Raw genomic sequence first — 25,915 nt, 5'->3', positions numbered from 1 at the left:
AGGCTATGGTTTTTCCTGTGGTTATGTATGGATGTGAGAGTTGGACTGTGAAGAAGGCTGAGTGCCGAAGAATTGATGCTTTTGAACTGTGGTGTTGGAGAAGACTCTTGAGAGTGCCTTGGACTGTAAGGAGATCCAACCAGTCCATTCCGAAGGAGATCAGCCCTGGGATTTCTTTGGAAGGAATGATGCTAAAGCTGAAACTCCCATACCTTGGCCACCGCATGCGAAGAGTTGACTCATTGGAAAAGACTCTGATGCTGGGGGGGGGATTGAGGGCAGGAGGAGAAGGGGACGACAGAGGATGAGATGGCTGGATGTCATCACTGACTCGATGGACTGAGTCTGAGTGAACTCCAGGAGTTGGTGATGGACAGGGAGGCCTGGCGTGCTGTGATTCATGGGGTCGCAAAGAGTCAGACACGACTGAGCGACTGAACTGAACTGAACAGTGAAAGCTGCAAGGCCTCTTGAGGCCTAAACTTAGAACTCACACAGCATTCATTCCACCAAACTTAATTGGTCAAAGCAAATCATACAGTTAGCCCAGATTAAAGGGGTGAGGAAACAGACTGTGTCTTAGTGAAGGAAATGGCAAAGTCATATTGCACTGGGACAGGATGTGACATTTAAAACTTAAAATACCAAGTATTAGCAAGGCTGTGAAACAAAGTACTCTGTATTTGGATTGAATCACCATGCTCTATGTGAGGAATCTCAGCTGTGAGAGAGCTCAAATCAGAAGTTCCTAGCAGGGTTTTGTAGTCAAGTTCTGGTCATGTAGTCAAGTCACACGTATGTAACCAGTTACACCAGTTGTAAACGGTCAGTAAATCAAATAACCCTGGGAGTCACCAGGGGAATTTCAGATTTAAATAGCACAACAGAAATACCAATGCCTTTATCTGGGCCAACAGTGAAAAACCAAACATTCAGATAGACAGAAAGAGCTTTTCCAATCCAGCTGTAAATCAACTCTCTTCCATAATGTGAAATTCTAGAATAGGCAAAACTATAGAGACAAAAAGCAGATCAGTGATTACCTGGAACCAGGGATTAGGGAAAGGAATTAAGTGCAAAGGAGCACAAGAAAACATTTTAGGAGATGGAATTATTTTCTATATTTTTATGGTGATGATGGTTATACTATTATAAGGAATTATCAAATACATTTAAATGGTATATTTAGTACTGATAAATTATACTGTGTGTAAATAATAACAAAAAAGAAGAAAAAAATTCTTAAGTATCATGCTACATTTAATCTTTGGGACTAAACATTTAATATCTTATTGCTAAGAATCATTCATATTGTTATGGGTCACTGTAGTTTACTTGTTTCAAAACTGGTATAATATTCCCGTGTGAACATTCCAGTTTTTGTCCACTCTCTTGCTCATGCATATCTGGGTTTGCTTTTGTGACCAGGGCTGCTACGAAAACATTATTGTATGTATCTCCTGATGTACATGTAAGAGTTTCTCTTGGATTTATCCCTAGTATTGGAATAAGTGAGTTGTAGGTAAACGTTCAATTACAGGAGATAATCAAACTATTTTCCAAAGCAGATCTCTGCTTTCCTTATCTGCGTCTCTCTGTCCCCAAATAGACTTCGACCCCAAGTGCAGAGACACTAGTCCCTTGAATTATCACTGCTTAGCATTTAATTAGCACCAGGCTGGCTACCCAGGAGGCCAAGGGAAGAAACCCAGGCACCTAAGGCCTCCAAGCCTCAGCAAGTACTGAATGTTGAGTAAACAGCAGGCAGGAACCAAACAGCACACATGGAAGCTAATTAGAGTCCTACTCCCTGGAGCTCCATCTTTCTAGCTTTACTTGATTTTGAGTCTGAAAGATCTTTCAGGGCCCTCGGTTATGATGCAAATTCCAAAAAAGGAGAAGGCTTAACCTCATCTAAAATCCTTCTCAGCTGACACCTCTAATACCCAAACAACGATTAGCACGAAAGGCTTAAAGAACAAAAGGAGACACAGAAAGAGGAAGAGAAGGGTTAAGGAAAGTAGGAAGAATCCTCTTCCATGCAAGAATCAGTTTTTCAGAAAAAAAATTTAATAAAAAAAGTAGTATCTGCAAGTGACCATAAGCAATTTTTAATATCCCTACCTTTAAAGAACTGCCTTCTTTGTGCTAAAGTTACAAAAACAACACAACTAACAGTCAGGCATTACATGATGTAATATTGCTCCAAACACACTGTGTAAGATGAGAGCCTGTGATGCTGGGAGAAGAGCTCTAAGGGATTTAGGGGTTAGCCAGAGAACTAGCACCAGAGCTCAGTCATGGACCAGGAACAAGAGAAAAAAAAAAACAACTGAAGATAACAAAATAAGACATTAGGCAATTCCTAGGTGCTCAGAGATCTGCCATTCTGAAGAATGAAGAGGCCTCATTTTCTCCCACAGTCCCGAACACTACATCCCCAGCAGTTCCCTGGCCACTGAGCTCGATGGCGCCTTGCACCACATACTTACTAGAGGAATACTTACTAGAGGAGTGAACAAGGGCAGAAACACACAGCAGAGTATCACAGCCTGTGACAGAAGCAGCTTCCCAGCCACATTTGGGCAACAGTGCTGTTGATAGTAGGAGGATGCCTGAATTATTCGGCTCTGGAGAGCTTTCTTGATGTTAAGTAAGCAGATTATAATGCACTAGCTTAACATTTTCAGTTACTCGTTCCTGAAATCAGATCATGGGCCATATGGAGAAACTTGGCAGGCTGGTGTAGGTACTTCAACTGCTCAAGACTTATCATGCAAAACCCAAGTGTGAGAAGGGTTCTGTAACCAGAGGCCTGTAACCAGGCTGAGGTCCTGGACTCTGGGTACCTGAGAGCTAGTGCTCAGTAGCAGCACCTGGTACAAGAGGAACTAAAAAAACTTGGACGGACATGAGATCCCCCCAACTTCAGCCCCAGCTCGATGGAGCTTCAACAATTTTATTGGCTAAACACTTCTTCCCAAGTTTACAGGATACTGGTTCCTCCTCCTAAACCCCTAATGGGGCAGGAACCTTTAGCACAGGCTCAAAGATGGGGCGCGGGGATTGGAAGTGGGTTGTAATAAGTGAGTTAGAAATCTGCTGATGCTCCACAATTGGAGAGCAGGACAGAAAAACTCCTACTTCCTACTGCTGAAAACCATCTATAGAAAGACTTGAATGGGATGGAGATTTACCACTGGTCTCCACAAGAGTTCACCCAGTCTTCCTACACCAGGACTTCAGGAGCAGGGCAATGCTACGTCATTCTACACATTTTGCAAAAGTACATAGGCCCAAAATTGGCCATGAGGTTTGGGATTACCAGCTCCCCAACCTGGCAGGATGGGAAGAAAGAAAACGTGTTCATGAAAAGCTTTCGGAAGTGAGTCAAGTCTTCCACATGAACCTTAATGCTGTATTGATTGTCCAGGAGCTCGATGGCGCCTTGCACCACATACTCATTCTGTAAATGTGAAAGTGAGCAGGTAGAATAGACAACGTGGCCTCCTGGTTTGGTGGCAAGGAGTCCAGCCCTGTAAAAAGAGAGAGAGAGAGAGAGTGGCAGTGACTAATGAGCTTCTCAGAAGCAGAAGGGCAACCGAATAAGCTGGAAGGATGGGGGTGCCAGCTGTGGGATGGGTGACTGTGTTAGCCTCTGCATGCCTTCCACAATGACATCATCTAAAAAGCTGTTCTCAAAGCAGAGAGCAACCTAACCTTACTCCATGGGCTCTCCTCCAGAAGCTGTCTTGAAACAGTCACCTGATCTTTGACTCCAGTTATAGACCAAACTCTGATACTGGCTATGAACCAAGTTCTTATCCCAGCTGTACAGAGCCTTGACCTCAGTATATATTTCAAAATTGTGTTAATCATTGACATGCAGTTAGGGGTTAGCCTGGAGGTAAAAGTCAATCTATGCAGTCTGTCCTGCTATGTATTTCTACCACATAGAGTTTTTATGTCCCAGAGGAAGACCATCCTGTGAAGTTTGTCTCCTTCAGGCAGATTCCCAAACAGAAAACCCTTCTACGGGTGATGGTCTTGGCAATAGCTTCTAGCACCCCAGACTCCCAGATCACTCTTTCCCAAAGTTCTGAGTTTTTGTTAATCTGTTACTCACGCAAGAAGCTGCACCTGCAACATAGGCAACATCTGCCGCTCCTTCTTCCTGGAACGCTGAAAGATGTTGTTTTCCTCCTCATGAAGGGAGTGGCGGTCTGTGGTGCAGGGCACATCCACTAGCACCTACCCAGGAGTGCAAAAGGTCAAGTATTAGAGCTCCTTACAGGCTCCTCTTCCCTAGGTCAGGGCTATTTCAGTCCCTTGACCTGGAGGATTCAGCAGAGTGGTCCCTTGGCCCATCCCCCAACTGCAGAGGATCTGACAAAGCTTCTCACTTTAACTTGGTGGACAACTGTGAAATAAAGAGTGGGAAAATAGTACCTCTAGGTATACTCATGGCTGGTCAAAAAACCAAAACCAACATATAAATAACTGTAATTAAATAATTGATATCAACCTAAAAAGAAGTCTCCGGTGTTTCAGAGCTCTGTCCTTAACTCTGTCCCTAGCTATTTGAAAAAAACATCCAACTTACAGATGATATAATGCCCAAAGAGTAGCTAATACACTGAGTAACAGGATCAGGATTCAAAATTATCTTATTCTAAAACAATGTCATATTCAACATGGAAAAGTTTTAAAGTGAGAGATGCAAAGTCATTCACTTATGGGGGAATTCCCCAGCAGTCCAGTGGTTAGGACTCCTCGCTTTCTCTGCTGAGGACCTGGGTTCGATCCCTGGTCAAGGAACCAAGACCCTACAAGTGACACAGCACAGCCAAAAATAAACAAAGTCATGCATTTATTTATTAAAAGCCTACTCTGTGATGGGCAGCAAAACAAAACAAAAAGAGCCCCCCTCTTCCCCCAAAACACCAGTCCTATATTTGCATTTCAAAAAAGTAAAAATCATCTATGGAAAAGATGTGTAAATTTTCATTTAAGCAGAAATTTCATGTAAATTAGTAATGACCCAGGGTTCAATATTATGATGCATTCTTTGGCCACATGAATTGATACAGCACACACAGAGTATGATAAATGATTACCTTGTACTCTGGTCAGGTTATATCCCAAGGAATGTGATGGGACTAGTGTTCAGAAAAAGAGACGTTAATTAAATAGGAACACTCAGAGAAGGGATAGGAAAGCTCAGAGAAGGGTCACTGGGATGTTTAGAAATCACATGACAATACCCTCTGTTTCCTGAAACCCTTTTAATACAAAATACCTAAAAAGGATAGATAAAATATATATTTTTAAATAGTCAATATTTTTAAATGCATAGCTCAAAGAAAATTAGAGAAATCCGTAGAAGCCAAAGAAAAACCAGGAGTACAAATTCAAGGAGGCATTCCAGAGCTGAAGCTGATGGCTTTTTTTTTTTCTATTTGAAGTATAGTTGATCTATAACGTTGTGTTAGTCTCTGGTATACAGCAAAGAGGTTCAGTAAACAAACAAACAAACATATATATATTATTTTTCAGATTCTTTTCTATTATAGTATAAGATATTGAATATAGTTCCCTGTGCTTTAAAGTAGGACCTTGTTCCTTTTTTCTTTTGGCTGTGCTGTGTGGCTTGTGGGCACTCAGCTCCCTAACCAGGGATTCAACCCAGGCCACAGCAGTGAAAGCCCAGAATTCTAACCACTAGGCCACCAGGGAACTCCCAGGACCTTGTTTATCTATTTCACATATAGTAGTTTGCATACACTAATCCAAAACTCCTAATTTATCCCATCCCTCTTTCTCCTTTGGTAACCATCACTTCATTTTCTATTCCTGTGAATGTTTCCCTCTTGTAAATAAGTTCATTTGTATCTTCTTTTTTTTTTTTTTAAGATTCCACTTGTAAGCGATTTGTCCTTCCCTGTCTGAGTTACTTCACTTAGTATGATAATCTCTAGATTCATCCATGTTGCTGCAAATGGCACTATTTCATTCTTTTTTATGGCTGAGGCATATTCCATTTAATATATGTATCACATCTTCTTTATCCACTCATCTGTTAATAGACATTTAGGTTGCTTCCAAGTCTTGGCTCCTGTAAACAATGCTGCTAGTTATAGTTCTGTCCGGACATATGTCCAGGAGTGGGAGAGTTGGATCCCATGGCAACTCTACTTTTAGTTTTTTAAGGAACCTCCATACTATTTTCTATAATGGCTGCACCAATTTATATTACCACCAACAGTGTAAGAAGGTTCTCTTCTCCAGAACCTCTCCAGCATTTATTATTTGTAGACAATTTTTTTTTTTTAATCTTTTTGGCCATGCCACACAGCATGTGGGATCTTAGTTCCCTGACCAGGGATCAAATCTGCACTCTGTGCATTAGCAGCATGGAGTCTTAACCACTGGACCACCAGGAAAGTCTCAATTATTCGTATACTTTTTGATAATGGCCATTCTGACCAGTGTGAAATCACACTGTCGTTTTGATTTACATTTTCTAAAAATCAGCAATGTTGAGCATTTTTTCATATGCCCGTTGGCAGGATTAAAATTATCTAATGTAGGATTAAAATTATCTAATGCAGAATTAAAATATAAACCTTACTAAATAAAAAAAAAATTTGAGAGATTACACAGTGAAAGAAACAGTAAGTAAAACAAACACAGTAAATACTTTGACAGAGCCAAAACCAAATACATAAGGGACATTAATCATTTTAAAAGAGAAAAATTTTCAGATTGGTTCAAAAAGCAAAACCCAATTCTAGGGAGTGTATGAGAGACATATCTAAAGGGTAGTTATTTAACAAGGCTAAATATAGAGAGATTGGAAAAGGTATAACTGCGACATATATAAAAGGGAAGCTGTTAAGTGGGGAGACGGGTGGGTATCTTGCCATGAAAATGCAGAGCTCTGGCACTCCAGCTGATGGCCAGGTAGAGCTGGAGGAGAAATGAAATTACCAAGAGTGTATGGAGTCCTGAGATAGTATTCTCCTTTGAATCTTAAGTGCTTAACACTTGCCTAACACCATACGTGGTACACAACTATTTGTTCAACAAATAAATTAACAAAGACATCTTCAGGACATTAAAGCTGTTTTCAAATATCTGAAGCACTTTCACATGAAATGGGAGGCAGCACATTGTTACAGAAGGCATAGCTATAATCAATGAATGGAAATAATAAAAATAAAAGGGACTGTGATGATGACAATGTTATTAAATGCTTTCTATATGCCAGGAGCATTCTACATGTAATCTATTTAATCTTCACCTATGGGATAGGCATTAATATTATCCTTACTTTACAGAGGAAGAAACTGAAGTTTAAACTGAAAGGTTAACTTCTCTGGCCGGTAAGTGATAGAGCCAGGATTCCAAACCAAGCAGTCTGACTCTAGAATTCTTGAACTCAGACATATACCATAAAATCTAGAGATTTTAATTCAGTAAGAGAAAGAATTTTTCTAAGAGCAGAGGTGTTCAACCACAAAACCTGAGTGAGCCCCTGTCACCGAAAGTATGCAAACACAGACTGAATAATGATGATGGCTGCTACTGCTAAGTCACTTCAGTCGTGTCCGACTCTGTGCGACCCCATAGACGGCAGCCCACCAGGCTCCCCCGTCCCTGGGATTCTTCAAGCAAGAACACTGGAGTGGGTTGCCATTTCCTTCTCCAATGTATGAAAGTGAAAAGTGAAAGTGAATGATGATGGCGACTACCTGTCTAATCGTCATGGCCAGTTGATGTACTGAGCACTTTCCCTGGATATGCTCATTATTAATCCTCATAATAATCATTTTCTATTTTACAAAGAGGCTGAAGTTCACCGAGATCAAGCAGCTGTCTCAAAGTCAGTAAGTGGCACCTCTGTGATACAAAAACAAGTTAGGTCGACAGCAGAGGTCATGCTCCCTCTACTCTGCTGCCTATGTGCCAAAAAGGCTGAATAGGGGATTCCCACACAGATGGAAGCAGGTCTCTCAAGCTATCCAAGATTCTATAAGCCTTGGTCTTTCTTTCCATGTCTTAGAGCGGCTGAGGCAAGATGGTAAGAACTGAACAGAAGAGAGAAATGTGTCAGATACAACACAGAGGCAATAGCTACATATAGTTTATATTTTTAGAAGTATATATTTTAAATAAATATTTTTAGAATGTGCCGATTAGAAAATACCGGGAACTCTCCACTGCTGGTGGGAATGTAAATCAGTGCACCCACTATGGAGAATAGTATGGAGGTTCCTCAAAAAACTAAAAACAGAACTAGTGTGTGTGTGTGTACACTCAGTCGCTCAGTTGCATCCGACTCTTTGTGATCCCATGGACTGTAGCCCACCAGGCCCCTCTATCCACCAGGCCCCTCTATCCATGAGATTTTCCAGGCAAGAATACTGGAGTGAGTTGCCATTTCCTTCTCCAGGGGAACTTCTTAACCCAGGGATTGAACCCACCTCTGCTGTATCTCCGACACTGGCAGGCAGATTCTTTACCACTGAGCAACCTGGGAAGCAGAACTACCATATGACCCAGCAATCCCATTCCTGGGCATATAACCAGAGAAAACCATGATTCAAAACATACATGCATGCCAATATTCATTTAGCACTATTTATAAAAGGCAAGACACTGAAGCAACCTAAATGTCTATCAACAAAGGAACAGATAAAGATGTTGTACATATATACTGTTATTGTTGTTTAATTGCTAAGTCATGTCAGACTCTCTTGCAACCCCATGGACTGTAGCCTGTCAGGCTCCTCTGTCCATGGGATTTCCCAGACAAGACTACTGGAGTGGATTGCCATTTCCTTCTCCAGGGGATCTTCCCTACCCAGGGATCAAACCCTCCTCTCCTGCAGTGGCAGGCAGATTCTTTACTACTGAGCCACCTGGGAAGCCCACAAGAATACTAGAGTGGGTTGCCATGTCCTCCTCCAGGGGAATCTTCCCACATATATTCACACAATGGAACATTATTCAGCCATAAAAAGGAATGAAATTGTGCCATTTGCAGAGGCATGGATAGACCTAGAGACTGCCATATAGAGAGTGAAGTCAGAAAGACAAAAACAAAATATCACTTACATGTGGAATTAAGAAAAATGATATAGATGAACTTACCTGCAAAGCAGAGACACAGGTGCAGAGAATAAACTTATGGATACCAAGGAAGGAAGGGAAAGTGAAAGTTGCTCAGTCATGTCTGACTCTTTGCAACCCCATAGACTATACAGTCCATGGAATTCTCCAGGCTAGAATACTGGAGTGGGTAGCCTTTCCCTTCTCCAGGAGATCTTCCCAACCCAAGAATTGAACTGAGGTCTGTCTCCCACATTGCAGGTGGATTATTTACCAGCTGAGCCACAAGGGGAGCCCAAGAATACTGAAGTGGGTAGCCTATTCTTTCTCCAGCAGATCTTCCTGACCCAGGAACCGAACTGGGGTCTCCTGCATTGCAGGCAGATTCTTTACCAACTGACTATCAGGGAGGCCCAGGAGGGAAGGGGCGGCGGGATAAACTGGGAGACTGGGATTGACATATATATACTACTGTGTATAAAAGAGATAACTGATAAGAACTACTGTAGAGCACATGAAACTCTAATGGTATGTGGTGACTTAAATAGGAAGGAAATCTAAAAAAAGAGGGGATACATGTAACTGATTTACCATGCTATAAAGTAGAAACTAACACACACTGTAAAGCAACTATACTCTAATAAAAATAAGAATTTAAAAAATAATAAATAAAAGAAAATATAAATAACTTAAAGATGTAAAATGACTTTCCTCTTCATTCATAACAAAAATGTAATTAGATGCTTCAGTTTGGCAAAAACCAAAAAGTTGGACAACTCCAATGGTGGCAGGATATGAGGAAATAGTGCCCTTATTCATTACCAGTAGAAGTGAAACTGATTTAGCCTTCACAGGGAGTGACTCAGTAACCTCTGTCAATATCCTAAGTACATATGAATTGTTATCCAGCAATCATACTCCAAAAACAAAACCAAAAGTTTGACTTCAGGGCATATTATTAACTAAAAAAAAATACAAAGTTCAGAATAATAAGCATAATACACTACCATTCCTATTATTTTTTATATACACATTTATATTTGTATATACACAAAGAAAATATTTTACGGGAATACAGAAGAAAATATAGACAATATGTAGGGAGAGGAAATAGACAGCTGTGAGACAGGAATAAGGAGGAAACACACTTTTCTCCAGATACCATATTCAGCCTTCTGCATTTTACATCATGTACTGTATAAATATTCAAAACTAAATAAAATGAGCTTAATCATACTTACTTTAATGAGGGTTACTGTGCAGCCAAGTGAGTAGTGAAATAAAATAAGCCTAATTAATTTTTTTCCAGCCAGACAGGTTCAAACTCTTTTTGTTCCCTCTAATCAAGATAGTAGGCAGTCTTCTAAGCTGAACTGACAGTTCTGCAGATGGCTGTTTTCACCACATCACCCAAGGAGAGAGTTGGCCAGGTCCACAATCAGCCCTACATCTTCAAATACATATGGCTAGATCCTACCCGCTCAGGGCCTAGCATTAGGAGGGAATGCCAGCTTTGGCTAGCTGGATGTCCTAGGTCAGGAATCACTCACCCGGTCATAGGTGTCCCCCTCCAATTCTCCCCACTTCCTGCCATCCCATGATGTGACTCGAACTCGATTCTTATCCCTGACATCTTGAGGCACATAGCTGTGAAGGACCCTCTGTAGCCTGCTCGTTCGAGACGTGGAGAGATCATTGGCAGCGAGATTGCCTGTGGGAGTATAAATTTTAGGATTGTTTTTTCTACTTCTGTTAAAAAACACCACTGGACTCTTGACAGGAATTGCACTGCATCTATAGACATTCTGGGTAGTAGGAACATCTTATGCCTGCAGGAATAAAGAAACTTCAGAGGCCATTGCACAACAAAGCACCCCACCAGCAATGGTGCTGATGGAGAGTCAGACAAATTCTCAGGCATAGCCAATCAACACAGACCCCCCAGGCAGGGGCAAGTGGAGGAGAAACATTTATTATATGCAAAGCACAGTACTAGACACTCTGAAGTGGAGGCTGCAAAGGCAAACACCAACTTAGTCCAGAAAGGTTATATAAATAAACAAAGCAGACTAGGTTAAAACATTTCTTTCTTTAAAAAATATACCCTCTCTCACCTTTCTTGAATATGCATTTCTCTTCATCTTTGGTAGATACTACATATTATTTATCCCCAATTTAAATTCTACTCTTATTCCTTAGTATGGGCTTCCCCAGTGGCTCAGCTGTAAAGAATCCACCTGCAATGCAGGACACGTAAAGACATGGGTTCAATCCTTGGGTCAGGAAGATCCCTTGAAAAAATGGCAACCTACTTCAGTATTATGGCCTCGAAAATTCCATGGACAGAGGAGCCTGAAAGGCTACAGTCCATGAGGAAAAAAAGAGTCAGACATGACTGAGCAACTCAACAACAGTTCCTTAGCAACATAACTCCAATTTTATTTGAGAGAGAGGGGAGCAATATTCCCCAAAAGACTACATTTCCCAGCCTCCTTTTACAACTGAGTAAAACTATAAGACTAAGTTCTGGTCAGTGAGTTGTAGGCAGAATTACTGTGTGGGACTTCTGGGAAGATGTCTAAAAGAAGCTGATACAGGGCTTCCCTTGTGGCTCAGTGGTAAAGAATCCACCTGCCATGCAGGAGACATGGGTTTAATCCCTGGTCCAGGAAGATCCCACATGCTGTGGAGAAGCTAAGCCCCAGCTCCACAACTACTGAACCTATGCTCTAGAGTCCAGAAGCCGCAACTACTAATACCACAGGTCGCAACTACTGAAGCTTGTGTGCCCTAGAGCCCGTGCTGTGCAACAGGAAAAGCCACCGCAATGAGCAGCCTGCCTACCACACCTGGAGAGGAGCCCCTGCTCGCTGCAACTAGAGAAAAGCCCATGCAGCAACAAAGACCCAGCACAGCCCAAAATAAGTTAAAATTACATATAAAAAACAGAAGCTGACACAGGGACTTTCCTGGTGGTCCACTAGTTAGGATTCTACCTGCCAATGCAGGGGATACGGGTTTGATCCCTCATCTGAGAAGATTCCACATGTTGAGGGGCAACTAAGCCCATGTGCCACAATTACCGAAGCCCATACGCCCCAGAGCCCGTGCTCAACAAGAGAAGCCACGGCAGTAAGAAGCCTGTGCACCACAACTAGAGAGTAGCCCCCTGCTTGCGGCAATGAGAGGAAACCCACAAAGCAACAAAGACCCAGGGTAGTCAAAAATAAATTTAAAAAATTAAAAATAAATAGATAAAAAGAAGCTGATACAATCAGGAGATGTGCCCCTTTTGACCAGACTTGAGGCAATCCTGAGGATGGAAGACAGCAATAAAATAGGTTGCAAAAGAAGAAACCCTGATGAAACCCTGATGACTGTGGAGCCTCCGTGCCAGTCCTGGACTGCCTATATTTCAGCTCTCTTACCTAAGAGAAGAATAAACATTTCTTCTTTAAGTCATTAGTTGAGTTTTCTATTGTATACAATCAAGCCTAAACCCGCATGATTCACCATCTAGCTTTCACTTTCCCTTTTGTGATAGACACAAGTTTGAGAAATATTTCACTTCACTCTTGGCTCTAAGAAAAATATTACTGTGAGCTTAATGATAAACGGCAATTGATACCTGGCCTCGGAGTCAAGGAATGAAAGAGAGCAGTGGGTAATGTGGTGAAGAACTAGAGAGTACATACTTTTATCTAGTGAGTGAACCACTTTAGTCTCCCCACAAAGAAATATGTCCTAATTTTTGAGGGCCCTCAAAGAAGTAAAAATTGGATTCTCTGCTCAAGAGGAATTTGCAGCAGGATATCAACTGAGAAGAAAAAATCTGGGTTCCAGTTCTGGGCCTATCTCTAACTCCTTTAGAAAAGCAACTCTCAATTACTTCTTTGGCCCTTCTTCCTCTTCTGAGTTCCAGTTCCTTCTCATCCAAGAAACTCCACCTTATCCATTCCCCTTTCTGATGAATTTTCACAGTACTCACAGTCAGATCAGCATAGCCCAGCCTAGGGTGATTGGACCCATTAAGCCATATCAACATTTCTTCATTCCCTCTGGACTTCCAGAATGTGGAAATCAAATGTAGTACCTCTCTGAATCATCTGTAGAGCCTACCTTGAGGCTGGAACCTAATTCAAACTGTGCAAGTTGGCTGATAAGAACTGGAAAAGAAGGATCCAGGTCCAATAAAAAAGGCTATGGCAAGAGAAGCCTGGCTGAGCTCCAGGATCAGTGTCACAGCCATCCCCTCCCTTCTGGCTTCCCTGGTGGTCCAGTGGTTAAGAATCTGCCTGCCAAGGCAGGGGTCATGGGGTGAAGATTCCACATGCCGCGGGGCAACTATGCCCCTGTTCCACAACTACTGAGCCCATGAACCCGAGAGCCTATGCTCTGTGACCAGAAAAGTCACGGCAACGAAAATCTTGAGCACAGCAGCTAGAGAGTAGACCCCAACTGCCACAGCTGTAAAAAGTCCATGCATAGCAACAAAGACCCGGCATAGCCAAGAATGAATGAATGAATGAATAAATAAAAATCACAGCCTCCTTGTGAATCTTTCTCGAGATAAAAATACTGTTTATATTAAGGCAGGATGTCAGCAAATGGATGGCTGAAATGAACATTTACAATGAACAAGGCCCAGGCTGAGCTATACTACTGAGTAAGTCTTAGGCCTGTCCTCAAGGAACTCCTTATCTTGGGGAGAAAGAACACGTATACCCATTATCCTCTGATGAGAGGCTAATGTACTAACTGTTTCAAGGGTGATGCCCAGGGTGTGAGAGCGCAGGAGACAGAGGACACACTTTGCAGCTGGCCAGCAGAGATCATGAGAGAAGACTTCCAGGAGGTGGCACACTTGAGCTGAGGCTTGAGAGCTCAGAGGGTGATAGGATGGGGGTATTCCAGAGAGAATCCGTAACATGAGCAAAGGTAGAGCCTGATTGAGGCAACAAAGAGTAGCAGGATATGGCTAAGGCACATAAAGCCTGGGGAAGAATGACATATTAAAGCTCTAAAGGACTGCTGTGGCCAAATCTTATCATTTTACCTGTCAGGCTAAGAAAATGGAACTTAGAGACAAAGGGAAAAGATGCAGAGGGGTGAAAAGTGTCATGTGGTAGACTAATCAGGGCTTTGCTTTAATCTGCTTTCAAAGACCTTGCTCTTGCTCTGCAGTCTTCCTTGGCCACCTGACAGAGAAAGAGAGGAAGTCACTTCGAACAGAACAAACACACCAGCTTAGCAAGTACTACCCTACCTGACCTGGACCAAAGAGCTCAGCATCTTCAGTGAGCCCCTGACTGGGGGAGGGAGGGGGAGGGAGGGGGAGGGAGGGGGAGGGAGGGGGAGGGAGGGGGAGGGAGGGGGAGGGAGGGGGAGGGAGGGGGAGGGAGGGGGAGGGAGGGGGAGGGAGGGGGAGGGAGCCCTCCCTGCTCAAGACACAGCCCTCTGACTTACGGCAACAGCCCGTCTGAAGCAACGCTAATGTCTTTCCCCCAGGGGCTGCACACAGGTCAAGCACGGTGTCCCCAGGCTGTAGGCCAAGGGCCAGGACAGGCAGCAAGGACGCGGCATCCATCAGGTAGTAGTCCATGAGACCCAGGCTGCCAAGCCTAGAAGAGAAGAGACCACCTTAAAGTGAAAGGCCAAGTCAGGAGACCCACCGGAAGTCAAGGTCTCAAGTCCAAAAAAACTCATTTCTCCAACCCACCCTCAGTTATGCACTCACTCACTCATTCATCCACACAGCAGCCAGAGCAGCCTTTTAAAACAGAAATCAACTCACCGGATTCCAGCCGCACTACTCATCTTGCTATCCCTTAATTAAGCCACGCATACTCCTGTTTTGTAGTTGTTCTGCTTTCTGCATGCAGCATACTTCCTCCAAATATACTTCATTTGCTTCCTCACTTCTTTCAGGTCCTCCGTGAAAGTTACCTCACCAAAGAGGCACTGGTATGCCCTGACCACTCTATCTGAAAATAGCAGCCCCCTACTCCCATCTATCTTTAAAGTATTTATTATTCACTTTGTAAGTATAAGGGTATGTGTGTGTGTGTGTCTATTTTTCTCCTTCTCTCTCTCCCTATTAGAGTGAAGGTAGAGACTTTGTCTTGCTTTGTTCATTATAACATCTCCAACACCTGAAACAGTGAATGGCGTGTGGTAGGAACTCAGTTTTATTAGGTTACATATTGAGATACCAAGTTCTTTCTGGGTTCAGAAAAGGATGCCATCCATTGTGACTGTCAGAGTTAAAATTATCTGACTTAGGTTTGGAGGAAGGAATGGACTTTCATTAGGTTAAAAAAAGGGAGCAGGGTGGGGAAGAGGCGCATTCTGAGCAGAAGAAAACAAAAACACCAAAGGCACAGAACCAAACACATAGCTTCTTTCAGACACAGTGAGAAATCTGGTGTGTCAGAAATACAAGGATTTCCAACCAGTCCATCCTAAAGGAGATCAGTCCTGGGTGTTCATTGGAAGGACTGATGTTGAAGCTGAAACTGCAATATTTTGGCCACCTGATGCAAAGAACTGACTCATTGGAAAAGACCCTGATGCTGGGAAAGATTGAGGGCAGGAGGAGAAGGGGACGACAGAGGATGAGATGGTACATGAGATTGAAGTTCAGTTCAGTTCAGTCGCTCAGTCGTGTCCAATTCTTTGCGACCCCAAGAATCGCAGCACGCCAGGCCTCCCTGTCCATCACCAACTCCCGGAGTTCACTCAAACTCATGTCCATCGAGTCAGTGATGCCATCCAGCCATCTCATTCTCTGTCCCCTTTTCCTCCTGCCCCCAATCCCTCCCAGCATCAGAGTCTTTTCCAATGAGTCAACTCTTCGCATGAGGTGGCCAAAGTACTGGAGTTTCAGCTTTAGCATCAGTCCTTCCAATGAACACCCAGGACTGATCTCCTTTAGGATGGACTGGTTGGATCTCCTTGCAGTCCAAGGGACTCTCAAGAGTCTTCTCCAACACCACAGTTCAAAAGCATCAATTCTTTGGCCCTCAGCCTTCTTTATGGTCCAACTCTCAAATTCATACATGACCACTGGAAAAACCATAGCCTTGACTAGACGTACCTTTGTTGGGAAAGTAATATCTCTGCTTTTGAATATGCTATCTAGGTTGGTCATACCTTTCCTTCCAAGGAGTAAGCATCTTTTAACTTCATGGCTGCAATCACCATCTGTGGTGATTTTGGAGCCCAAGAAAATAAAGTCCATCACTGTTTCCACTGTTTCCCCATCTACTTGCCATGAAGTGAGAGGACCAGATTGAAGTTGCAAAGCAGATAGAGGCCAAGGTTGTAACAGATATTAAGTTTGGACTATAACCTGTAGGCAGTTACCAAAAATTTGTAAAGAAAATCACATGATTAGCTAGTGAGAGTTTTAGAAAGCTAGGTAGGCTAGAAAGAACAAATTAGAAACAGAGACACCAGTGAGAAGGCTGTTAGGAGAGTCCAAGTGAGAGCTAATGACACACAGATAGAGGCAGCAATCATTAGGGCAGAGGGGGATGCCAACAACATGATAGTCACAGAAGGACACCTCACTCGCAGCTGTCATACGGGCAACTGCAGGGCAGTCACTCAGCCTGAGACACAGCTCAGCAAGGACAGCCTTTGGGGACAGTCTCAAGGAGACAGAAAACTTGGTCCTTGCTGTCCTGACAGGAAGGCTGTGGGAGAAAGATGGGATAAGACACAAGACATAGTACTACTGAGGATCAGCTACAAGAGCTACCATCCTTTCACACTTGAATTGTCTGTGAAACTGTGTGCCTTGTAGCTGACAAAGGAGAAAGACAAATCAGAGAAAAATAAACAATTGCTATCATAGCTGTACTGGCTCACAAAAACCCATTCTTACCAAGTTCCTTCCTTTTATTAATTTATTTTTTTTAAGTTCCTTTCTTTAAGAAGCATTACTCAACCTTTTTTTTTGCGGGGGGCAGTTCATAGTTTTGAGAATCAGTTAAAAGTTACAATATCTCTTTTCAAAAAAAAGGCACAGTATTCTTATGGCTGATTCACATTGTTGTATGGCAGCAACCAACACAACACTGTAAAGCAAATATCCTGCAATTAAAATTTTAAAAAGAAAGTAAAACAACTTTTCAATTTCAGGAGGTTCCTGGACTCTGTGAATACATTTTTGAACTTTCCAGAGGTTAAGATCCCCTTGATTTACAGGGAATCCATCAAGACAAGAAGGAAAAGATTCAAATATAGAGATCTGCTTTCCCCCTACTCTCAGGGTGTCCTCAGGCAACTTAAAAAACAACATGGTCTTACTCCATGGATTTGCCTAAAGCCAGGGCCTCCAAATCGGCCTCTAACCCTGCTCCAATCTATGCCCTCCTCACTGTGACTAAAACGATCTTCCTGAAACACACCTTTGATGGCAATAACATCAATAGTAACAGATACTATGTATGAGTGTTATATTGCAGGGACTATACTTGGTTTTTAATATGCATCATTTGATTTAATTCTTACTACAACCCTATGAGGCAGGAGAACTCAGATTCTAGAGCCAGACTACCTGGACCTCAAATCCAGCCCACCTGCTCATCAGTTGTATGACCTTTAGCAAATCAGTCAACTTCTCTGTACCTCAGTTTCCTCATCTGTAATGAGTATGTACCAGATAGGATTAGTGTGAGGATGAAATGAATTAACAGAAGTCAAATGCTTAAAGCAGTATCTGGCACATAGTGAACTATACTGTCAGCTATTACTATCATTACTTTCCAAGTTATCTTCCTGATAAGAAAACCAAGGCTCAGGTATCCAATGCCACCTGTCTTTTTTTTTTTTTTGGTCGCACTTTGTGGCATGAGAAACTTCTCCAACCAGGGATCCAGGGATCAACATGGCGGCTCCTGCAATGAAAGCTTGGAGCCTTAACCATCGGACCACCAGTTTAGCCCCGTATATCTAATATCAATAAGTGGTGAAGACAGGACTCAAACCTAGGTTTTCTTAACTCCAAAGCCCATGCTTGTAATCACTCTATGTTATTCCTTTCCTCTGTTCTGAACCCCTCTTCAGTGGTTCTCTAGAACACATATTGGCCATTTACAGCAATATATACTAAAAGGCACATGGTATGAAGCTACCCAGCCCTGGTATTCCAGTCATTTATAAGCAACCACCAGGAAACTCTCCTTTCCCTAGCCTGCAAGCTCCTGGAATTCAAGATTCCCATACATGGCGTCCCATGTACTTTCCCAGCCTCATCTCTTCTCTTAAACATACAGCCTTCCTTCAAACCAGCCGCTAAGACTACTGCAAAGACTCCTAATTTACAATCCATTTCTAGCCTTGCCTCTCTCCAACCTATTTTCCACACAGCAGCCAGAATGATATTTTTAAAATTCAAAGCTGATCATGTCATTCTCCAGCTTAAAACCTTTATGGCTGGGACTTCCCTGGTGGCCAGTGGTTAAGACTCTGTACTTCCACTGCAGGGGGCACGAGTTCAATCTCCGGTCAGGGAACTAAGATCCCAGATGCCAAATAAAAACGACAACAAAACAAACAAACAAAAAACCCTTTCATGGCTCCCTCTTCCTTTTAGAGAAAAAGTCCATAATCCCATATGGCCTGTAAAACCTTCCTTATTTGGTTCAGATGGTAAAAAACCTGCCTGCAAGGCGGGAGACCTGGCTTTGATCCTGGGTTGGCAAGATCCCACTCCAGTATTATTGCCTGGAGACTCCCCATGGACAGAGAAACGTGGCAACCTACAGTCAATGGGGTCACGAAGAGCCGGACGTGACTGATCGACTAAGTACAGCACAGACTTCTTCTGTAGCCTCACGCTCCCATCCCCAACCCCATGCCACCAGTTTTAATTCCTATTAATTTTCAGGTCTTAGCTTAAATTTCACTTCCTCAGCACTAAATCTTCTAACTATAAGACTTCATGGCATCTTGTACTTTTCTTCTGTAGCACTTATCACAACCGTTAAATAGTCAACAGTTATCTCCCTCACTACACTGCAAGTTCCATGGGGACTTGTGCACTTCAGAGTGCCTGGCATTTGGTAGACAATATTTGCTGAATGAAAGAAACAATCCTTCAAAGATCAACTCCCATATCCTACAACTACCACTGAGCTCTCCTTTTCTCAATTTCTAAAACACAATTTAGCATTTTATTACAGAATCTTTTTTCATTCAAATCCATATACATCTGAGCATTGGATAAGATGTCTGGAAGGTCTCCTTTCGTTTCCCCAGTCTAGTACTAACTTTGTGTTCCTAAGCAAGCCCTATTTCCTAGACAAGGCCCACTTTTTTGGTATCATGAGGTTACCTGTCCTACTCTCTTTGATGGGGGCAAAATAAGAAAGTAATTGTAAATAACACATTTTAACTAGAGAGGGTGCAGTGCTTATATAAGAAGTATGGGTTTTTTTCCTTTCTTAGGCAGTAGCACAGCGCAGGCTCAAAGTGCAGGTACTGGGGTCAGACTGCCTGGGTCTAAATACTAGCTATACCACTTACTACCTAAAGGACCTACAGAAATAAGTACCTTAACTTCTCTGCACCTCAGTTTCCTCAAAGATGGAAGAAAAACAGTAATATTACCCACCTCAGAGGACTGTTGACAGAACAAAAGGAGGTAAGGCCCAACATGTATAAGCACTTAGTAAATATTAGCAATATTAGGATTCCCATTAAACAGGACAAGAGCTGCATCTCTTCCTGTATACTGCTGGCAGACACTCAGCACAGCCCCAGCCACGCTCCAGATCCTACCTGGCAGGAGGGAAACGGCTGACATCCCCTCTGGTGAAAGTAAAACAACGAAGATTTGGACTGCAAGCCCAGGACACATGGGATGGAGCAGCAGTTTGGCTATTCTCAGGCTCTGGTTCCCTGTGGAAGACAGTTTCATTCACAAAGTCCCTGGCCTTCAGCTGCTCCAGCTCAGCACTCACATGATCCCCAGCAGCGAAGTTATTGACCAGTGCACCATACTTCTGCTCTGAGAGGAGACTGACCCGGATCGATGGCCAGAGATCTCCAAATTGCACACTGTAGGTCATGTCAAAATTCTGCAGAGCCAGTCGAGTAGCAGGAAATTTGGGCTCTGTGGAAGCCTGGAAGAAAGAGAACAGGCCTATAAGTCTTCCAGGCCTCACTATCCCCTTGCTGCCTGAGCCCACCACTGCCTTAGAGTGCTGGGGCAAACATGGATCCAGCTAGTGCCCACTCCTGCCTTTGCATCGTGCCTCTGCCTGCCAGAGAAAAAGTGTGTGAGAGAAAAGTAGTGGGAAACTGGCCTTTCTTCCTCAGTGTTGTGAAACTCTAGCTCTCACAATAGCATGTGGAGCTCACCAAAAATGAGGGCATTCCTTAAGACCTAAGAGAGGACTCTTGAGGAGAGTCTATAGAAGGTCGGTAGCAACTATAGAGGCCCTGGGCAAAGAACAGATTTAAAGATGGAAGACATTTTTTTCTTTCTGAACTGTCCTTCCATTTTCTAAAGCACATTCACATCTCCCAGTTTATATGAGCAAAGGAGACAGCGCAGTGGGATACAAAAAATATCAACCTTCTACATTTGGTAGAGAGGTGGGGGTAACTTACCTAAAGGTCATGCAGTGACTGACACCACAATGCTCAGTATCAGAGGGCTGAGGGTCATTTGGGGCAAGTTCCCAGATTCCAGGAAGGTGGGATGAGAAGAGCTCCCAGAAGCCTTGAAGTGTGAATCAAGGTGGGGACTTACAGAATGATCGCTATGGGGGTGGCAGAGAGGCGCGTGGGTCAGGCTTGAGGAGCACGGAAATAGGTCAAAAGAGAAAAAAGATCTCAGCTGAGGAGTCCACAAGTTGGCCCTGGATGCCACAGCTGCAATGCTTATTATGGCTTGTAGCCCTGTTACGGTCTATGAATTTTGTGTTGGCTTAGATTTTCAGATTGCTTGGAACTCCTTCTCAGCCCTCATTTCTTGTTACGGTGGGGGCTCTTGCTGTGACCATGACCTCTGCTACGGTGGGGGCTCTTGCTGTGACCATGACCTCTGCTACGGTGGGGACTCTTGCAGGGACTCTTGCTCCGGCTCCTGCTCTGGCCCTGCCTTCTGCGATGGTGAGGACTCTTGCTTTGGCTCCGACTTCTGTTACGGAGGGCACTCTTGATCGGGCCCTGACTTCTGCTAGATTTGGTATTTTCACTCTGGCCCTGATCTTCAAGAAGTGGAGGAGAATCTCTCTGGTTTTTATTTGTGCTTTCTTGGGTACTATTGCTCCCACTCCGACTTCTGCTAAGATGGAAAGTCTTTCTTTGAGTCCAAGTTGTAGGGCCATGGACACTCTCACTCTGGCTCCCACTTGCGCTTTGGTGGGTGTTCTTGCTGTCACTACTCTGGCACTCATTAATAACCAAAATTGAACTACAGCTGGCATTAGTGCTACAGCTGGAACTCTTGGTTGAAGGCACAGGACAGCTGTAGGGAATCTGGGAGGACTCCTTGTGGGAGTCTCGAGAAGCCATGGAGTAGACGTGGAGGCCACATGGCATAGCATCACGGTGACCCCGGCCTCTGGGGGCAATGGGTAAATTTTGGGGGTCAAAGGGTGTTCTCAAAGGGATAAAAGAATAGATGTGGGTAGAACAAGGAGGCACCACAGGCTGGCGATGAGGTAGGAGTGGGCCCCGGGGAGTGCTATAGAGGACACCAGGGGGCACCACAGGCTGGTTCTGACACTGAAGGGGACTTGTGCACTGATTGAGGGGACCAGAGAGCAGGCCAGGATCGGGGGTGGGAGGAACCATGGAATATACATGGGTACTACAGGGGGGTCCTATGAGGGGTCCTCGGGGGCCGGTCTGAGCATAACTACTGGGTAAGATAGGATCACAAGGAAGGCGAAGGGGAAGGGAAGCAGGGATAACTGTTTTGAGGGTTCTAGGAACCACAGCAGGTGCAGTAGTCTCTTGGGGAAGTTCTTTGGGGCAGGAATTGGCGCACGTTGTGATGGTTGTCACCACAGAAGAAGGACCAGAGATGCCAGAAGGGCGGGAGGGAGGTGGAGGAGAGGAGCTGGGCTTGGGGGCGCTGGGCTGGTCAGGAGTGTGCTGGGTGACCAGGGAGTGACTGTGGGGAGAATGTGGTTGTTTTACCTCTAAGGATTTGGGAGACTTTGCTTGGGGACAAACGGGCGCAGGGGATTCCTTACAGCTTCTGCAGCGGGGTGACTGGGGTGGATTCATAAACTGGTTGCATGGAGGTGAAGGGAAGAAGGCTGAACAAGGACAGTGGGAAGACAGGGGAAGAGGTGCTTCCTGGGGACAGGAGGGACCAGAAATCATAGCACCTGGGGTTATTCGGAGATAAGAGCTCCCACCAGTCTCCCAGGAATAAATAGACTCAAAGCAAGACTTCCTGGAATCCTGTAACTGGGGGTTGCCAGTACTCCCAGGGGATACGTGGATGGCATAGTAAGGGTTCCCAGGGGCAGGTATGTGGGCCTCTGGGGGAAGATGGGAATAGTGATAAGAGCCCTCCTGAGGTGAGCTGGGACAACTAGATGTGCCTGGTTGAGAGGAAAGTGGGGAGCCACAATAATTTTTCCCAAAAGTTGGGTCAAGCTGTGGTTTAGGTTCATGAGAGTCTGGACGCTTAACATGGCCACGGTAAAAGTTGTCAGTGGGTGGGGAAGATGCTGAGGAAAGAGGAGGACCGTTGTAACTTCTCCCTGAGGACCAGGAAGAGAGCAGAGTAGAGGTCATGGGCCCAGTATCCAAAACCCTCTGAGGAGGTGGAGAAATTATAGGTCTAGTTTCCATGTGCCGATGGACAAGGGGAGGTGAAATTACAAGCCCAGTTCCCAGGGACTTATGAGTAAGAGGCGGTGAAAGCACGGGGCCAGTTTCCAAAGGCACATGAGTAAGGGGAAGGGAGGTCACCGGGTTGGTTACCAGGGCTGGAGGGTATCCACCATAGTAACAGAGGTAACTGTGCTGGTCTATGCAAGGGCCTCGGGGACAGGGACGTGGTGTTCTCGGAGGACTGATCCAGCTGCAATGTGGGCTCCGCGGACGGGCAGGAGGTGACCCCACAAAGCGGAACCGCTCAACACAAGGACTTGGAGGGGACGAACCCGACAGGATAGGCTCCCGGCAAGAGGGCTTTCCTAGGTGTGGAGAAGCGGGTTCAAAACAACATCCCCCTGGGCGCAGAAGAGCCTGCGGGATTGGGGAGGAGGGCGGTGGCGGCGGGCAAAGAATCGGTCGGGGTAGAGAGGAGGACTGGTCGGTTAGAGAAGAAATTTCAGGGCTACAAGTGAGGCCAGAGAAAGGGGCTCTGGAAAAGTAGGGAGAGCCCATAAGGTGGGAGAAGTCGCTGAACCTTTTGCCTGGTTTGGGGGAAAAGTCTGGAGGGTGGTCGCTATAACCTTTCCTGGGAGCCAGAGGCAGCTCTAGGGTGAGGGATGGCGTTGAATCCTCTCCCGGAGGGCAGCAGAGACCCGGGAGGGAAGGGGAAGTCGCTACGTCACTTTCCGAGCGGAGAGGACGGCGGGGCAGGAAGGTCTAGGAGGAAAGGAAGATAAGAGGTCATGGAGGGGGGGGGCAGTGGGGGGCAGGGGAGGGAGGGTCGGAAAGAAGGGGAGGGAGGGGGAAAGGGAGGAAGGGTAGGGGGAAGGTTAGTGGGGGTCCAGGGGAAGGTAACCAAGTGCCGGGAAACAAGAGGCGTGACAGAGCTGAAAGAATGAGGGCGGAGGTGATGACGTAACTTAGAGGGGCGGAGTCTGGAGTTCGCAGACCTAACTAGAGGGGCAGCCGAAGACTTGTGACGAAATAAAAAGGCGGAGAGAGGCGAAGACTGCAGAGGTGAGGAGGCACCTAGTCACGCCGCCTGAGGGGTAGGGGAAAGGTGACCCAAAGCGTTCCAGAGGCGCTGGAGTAGCGAACTAACTGAGGGTGCGAGATGTAGAGGGCTGGAGAAGCTTCCCGAGGGGCGGCGGTAAAAGGCTGCTGTCACTGGACCTTACCCATTTCTTCTTATGTCGTTGTCTCCGCGGGACCGTCGCGAAGTCCGCACGCTTCAGCATGTCCCGAACTCCTCTCACTAAGAGCGCAGCCATGTTGGCGTGCGCCGCTTTGTAATTCCGACCGGAACCGCAAAAGCAGACGCTCAGGTTCCGGAGAGGTGGTGTGCTCCACAGTGAACGAAAAGGGGAAAGCGTTACTGCTGCCTCTCTTCGGGCTCCGCCCTCCGACGCGAGTGCAAACCCCGCCCAGCTAGGGATCTTTTGTTGTTGTTTTTAGTCGCTCAGTCGTGGCCGACTCTTTGCGACCCTCTAAACTGTAGCCCTTGACGTACTTCTTTTCCTATTTGGAACCAGTCTGTTGTTCCATGTCCAGTTCTAACTGTTGCTTCCTGACCTGCATATAGGTTTCTCAAGAGGCAGGTCAGCTGGTCTGGTATTCCCATCTCTTTCAGAATTTTCCAGTTTATTGTGATCCACAGTCAAAGGTTTTGGCATAGTCAGTAAAGCAGAAATAGATGTTTTTCTAGAACTCTCTTGCTTTTTCGATGATCCAGCGGATGTTGACAATTTGATCTCTGGTTCCTCTGCCTTTTCTAAAACCAGCTTGAACATCTGGAAGTTGACGGTTCATGTATTGCTGAAGCCTGGCTTGGAGAATTTTGAGCATTACTTTACTAGTATGTGAGATGAGTGCAATTAAGACTCCGAGCTACCAATGCAGGGGATGTGTGTTTGATCCCTGCTTGGGGAACTAAGATTCCCAACATGCTGCACTACATGGCCAAAAAAAAAAAAGAGCAATACAATGTACACTTAAAAGAGAATGTTCAAACCCTGAGATGGGGAGAACAAAGGTAAAGATATTGAAATCAATTATAAATTTTTAATTAATTACCTTAACTGAAATGTCTAGCCTGCCATAATTCATCTGAGTGTCCCCGATTTAAAGCCTGTCTGCATGTGAATCTGAAAGTGTCCTTGGATTGAGTCCAAATTAGATAGGTTCCCTCACCATTTATCATAAAATTTGAGTCCTCCCTCTAGTGTTTCCTGCTCTGATCCATATGTACACATATGACTATGAAACTGTCTTCTAAATTGGAGAATGGCCATGTGAACTCCCACAAAAAACCCTCCAGTGACTTCCTTCTCCCTGTGGAAAAGCCACAGTTTTTACTTTGGCATATGTAGGAGTTGCCTTGGGCTTCCATAACAAAGTTCCATAAACTGAGTGGCTTAAACAACAAGAAGTTTACTGTCTCACAAATGGGGAGTCTAGAAATCCTTAATCAAGGTTGGTTCCTTCTGACAGCTCTGAGGGAAAACCTGTTCTGTGGCCCTCTCCTAACTTCTGGTAGCTTGAGCATCCTTAGCTTGTGGATGGGAGAAGGCAATGGCATTCCACTCCAGTACTCTTGCCTGGAATATCCCATGGACGGAGGTGCCTGGTAGGCTACAGTCCCTGGGGTCCCAAAGAGTCAGATGCGACTGAGCAACTTCACTTTAACTTTTCACTTTCATGCACTGGAGAAGGAAATGGCAACCCACTCAGTATCCTTGCCTGGAGAATCCCAGGGACGGAGGAGCCTGGTGGGCTGCTGTCTGTGACTGACTCGACTTAGCAGCAGTAGCAGTAGCAGCAGCGGCAGTGCAGTGCTTTGAGCATTCTTAGGCATTGCCTTTCTTTGGGATTGGAATGAAAACTGACCTTTTCCAGTCCTGTGACCACTGCTGAGTTTTCCAAATTTGCTGGCATATTGAGTGCAGCA

The 25,915-nt window shown here is 44.7% G+C and overlaps 2 protein-coding genes across 5 annotated transcripts in view; one reads left to right on the top strand and one right to left on the bottom strand.

Annotated features, from left to right (window-relative positions):
• Positions 1 to 2,048: 2,048 nt before the first annotated feature.
• On the bottom strand, positions 2,049 to 25,271 carry NSUN4 (NOP2/Sun RNA methyltransferase 4). Of its 2 annotated transcripts, none has more exons than XM_069590069.1 (6): positions 24,147 to 25,271; positions 19,903 to 20,246; positions 14,581 to 14,735; positions 10,665 to 10,825; positions 4,127 to 4,251; positions 2,049 to 3,536 (listed from the first exon to the last, which is right to left on the bottom strand). In XM_069590069.1, exons 1-6 carry the CDS (start codon positions 24,237 to 24,239, stop codon positions 3,260 to 3,262), a joined length of 1,155 nt encoding a protein of 384 aa, XP_069446170.1. In that variant the 5' UTR covers positions 24,240 to 25,271; the 3' UTR covers positions 2,049 to 3,259. The 2 variants fall into 2 exon arrangements, with proteins under 2 accessions (XP_069446170.1, XP_069446179.1); XM_069590078.1 differs by having other exon boundaries at positions 4,141 to 4,251.
• The window catches only part of LRRC41 (leucine rich repeat containing 41), a 44,316-nt gene continuing 42,266 nt past the window's right edge, over positions 23,866 to 25,915 (top strand). Inside the window, exon 1 of one of the 3 annotated variants that reach the window (XM_069589314.1) lies at positions 23,866 to 23,985. The gene's annotated coding sequence lies outside the window, so the exon portion shown is untranslated. The remainder of the gene's footprint in view (positions 23,986 to 25,915) is intronic. The other 2 variants (XM_069589305.1, XR_011256969.1) reach the window with 2 other exon arrangements.

The sequence above is a fragment of the Ovis canadensis genome, chromosome 1 (assembly GCF_042477335.2).
Source record: "Ovis canadensis isolate MfBH-ARS-UI-01 breed Bighorn chromosome 1, ARS-UI_OviCan_v2, whole genome shotgun sequence".
NCBI lineage: Eukaryota > Metazoa > Chordata > Mammalia > Artiodactyla > Bovidae > Ovis > Ovis canadensis.
Note: the sequence above shows the minus strand (reverse complement) of the source record. Positions and strands in the feature narration are given on the sequence as shown.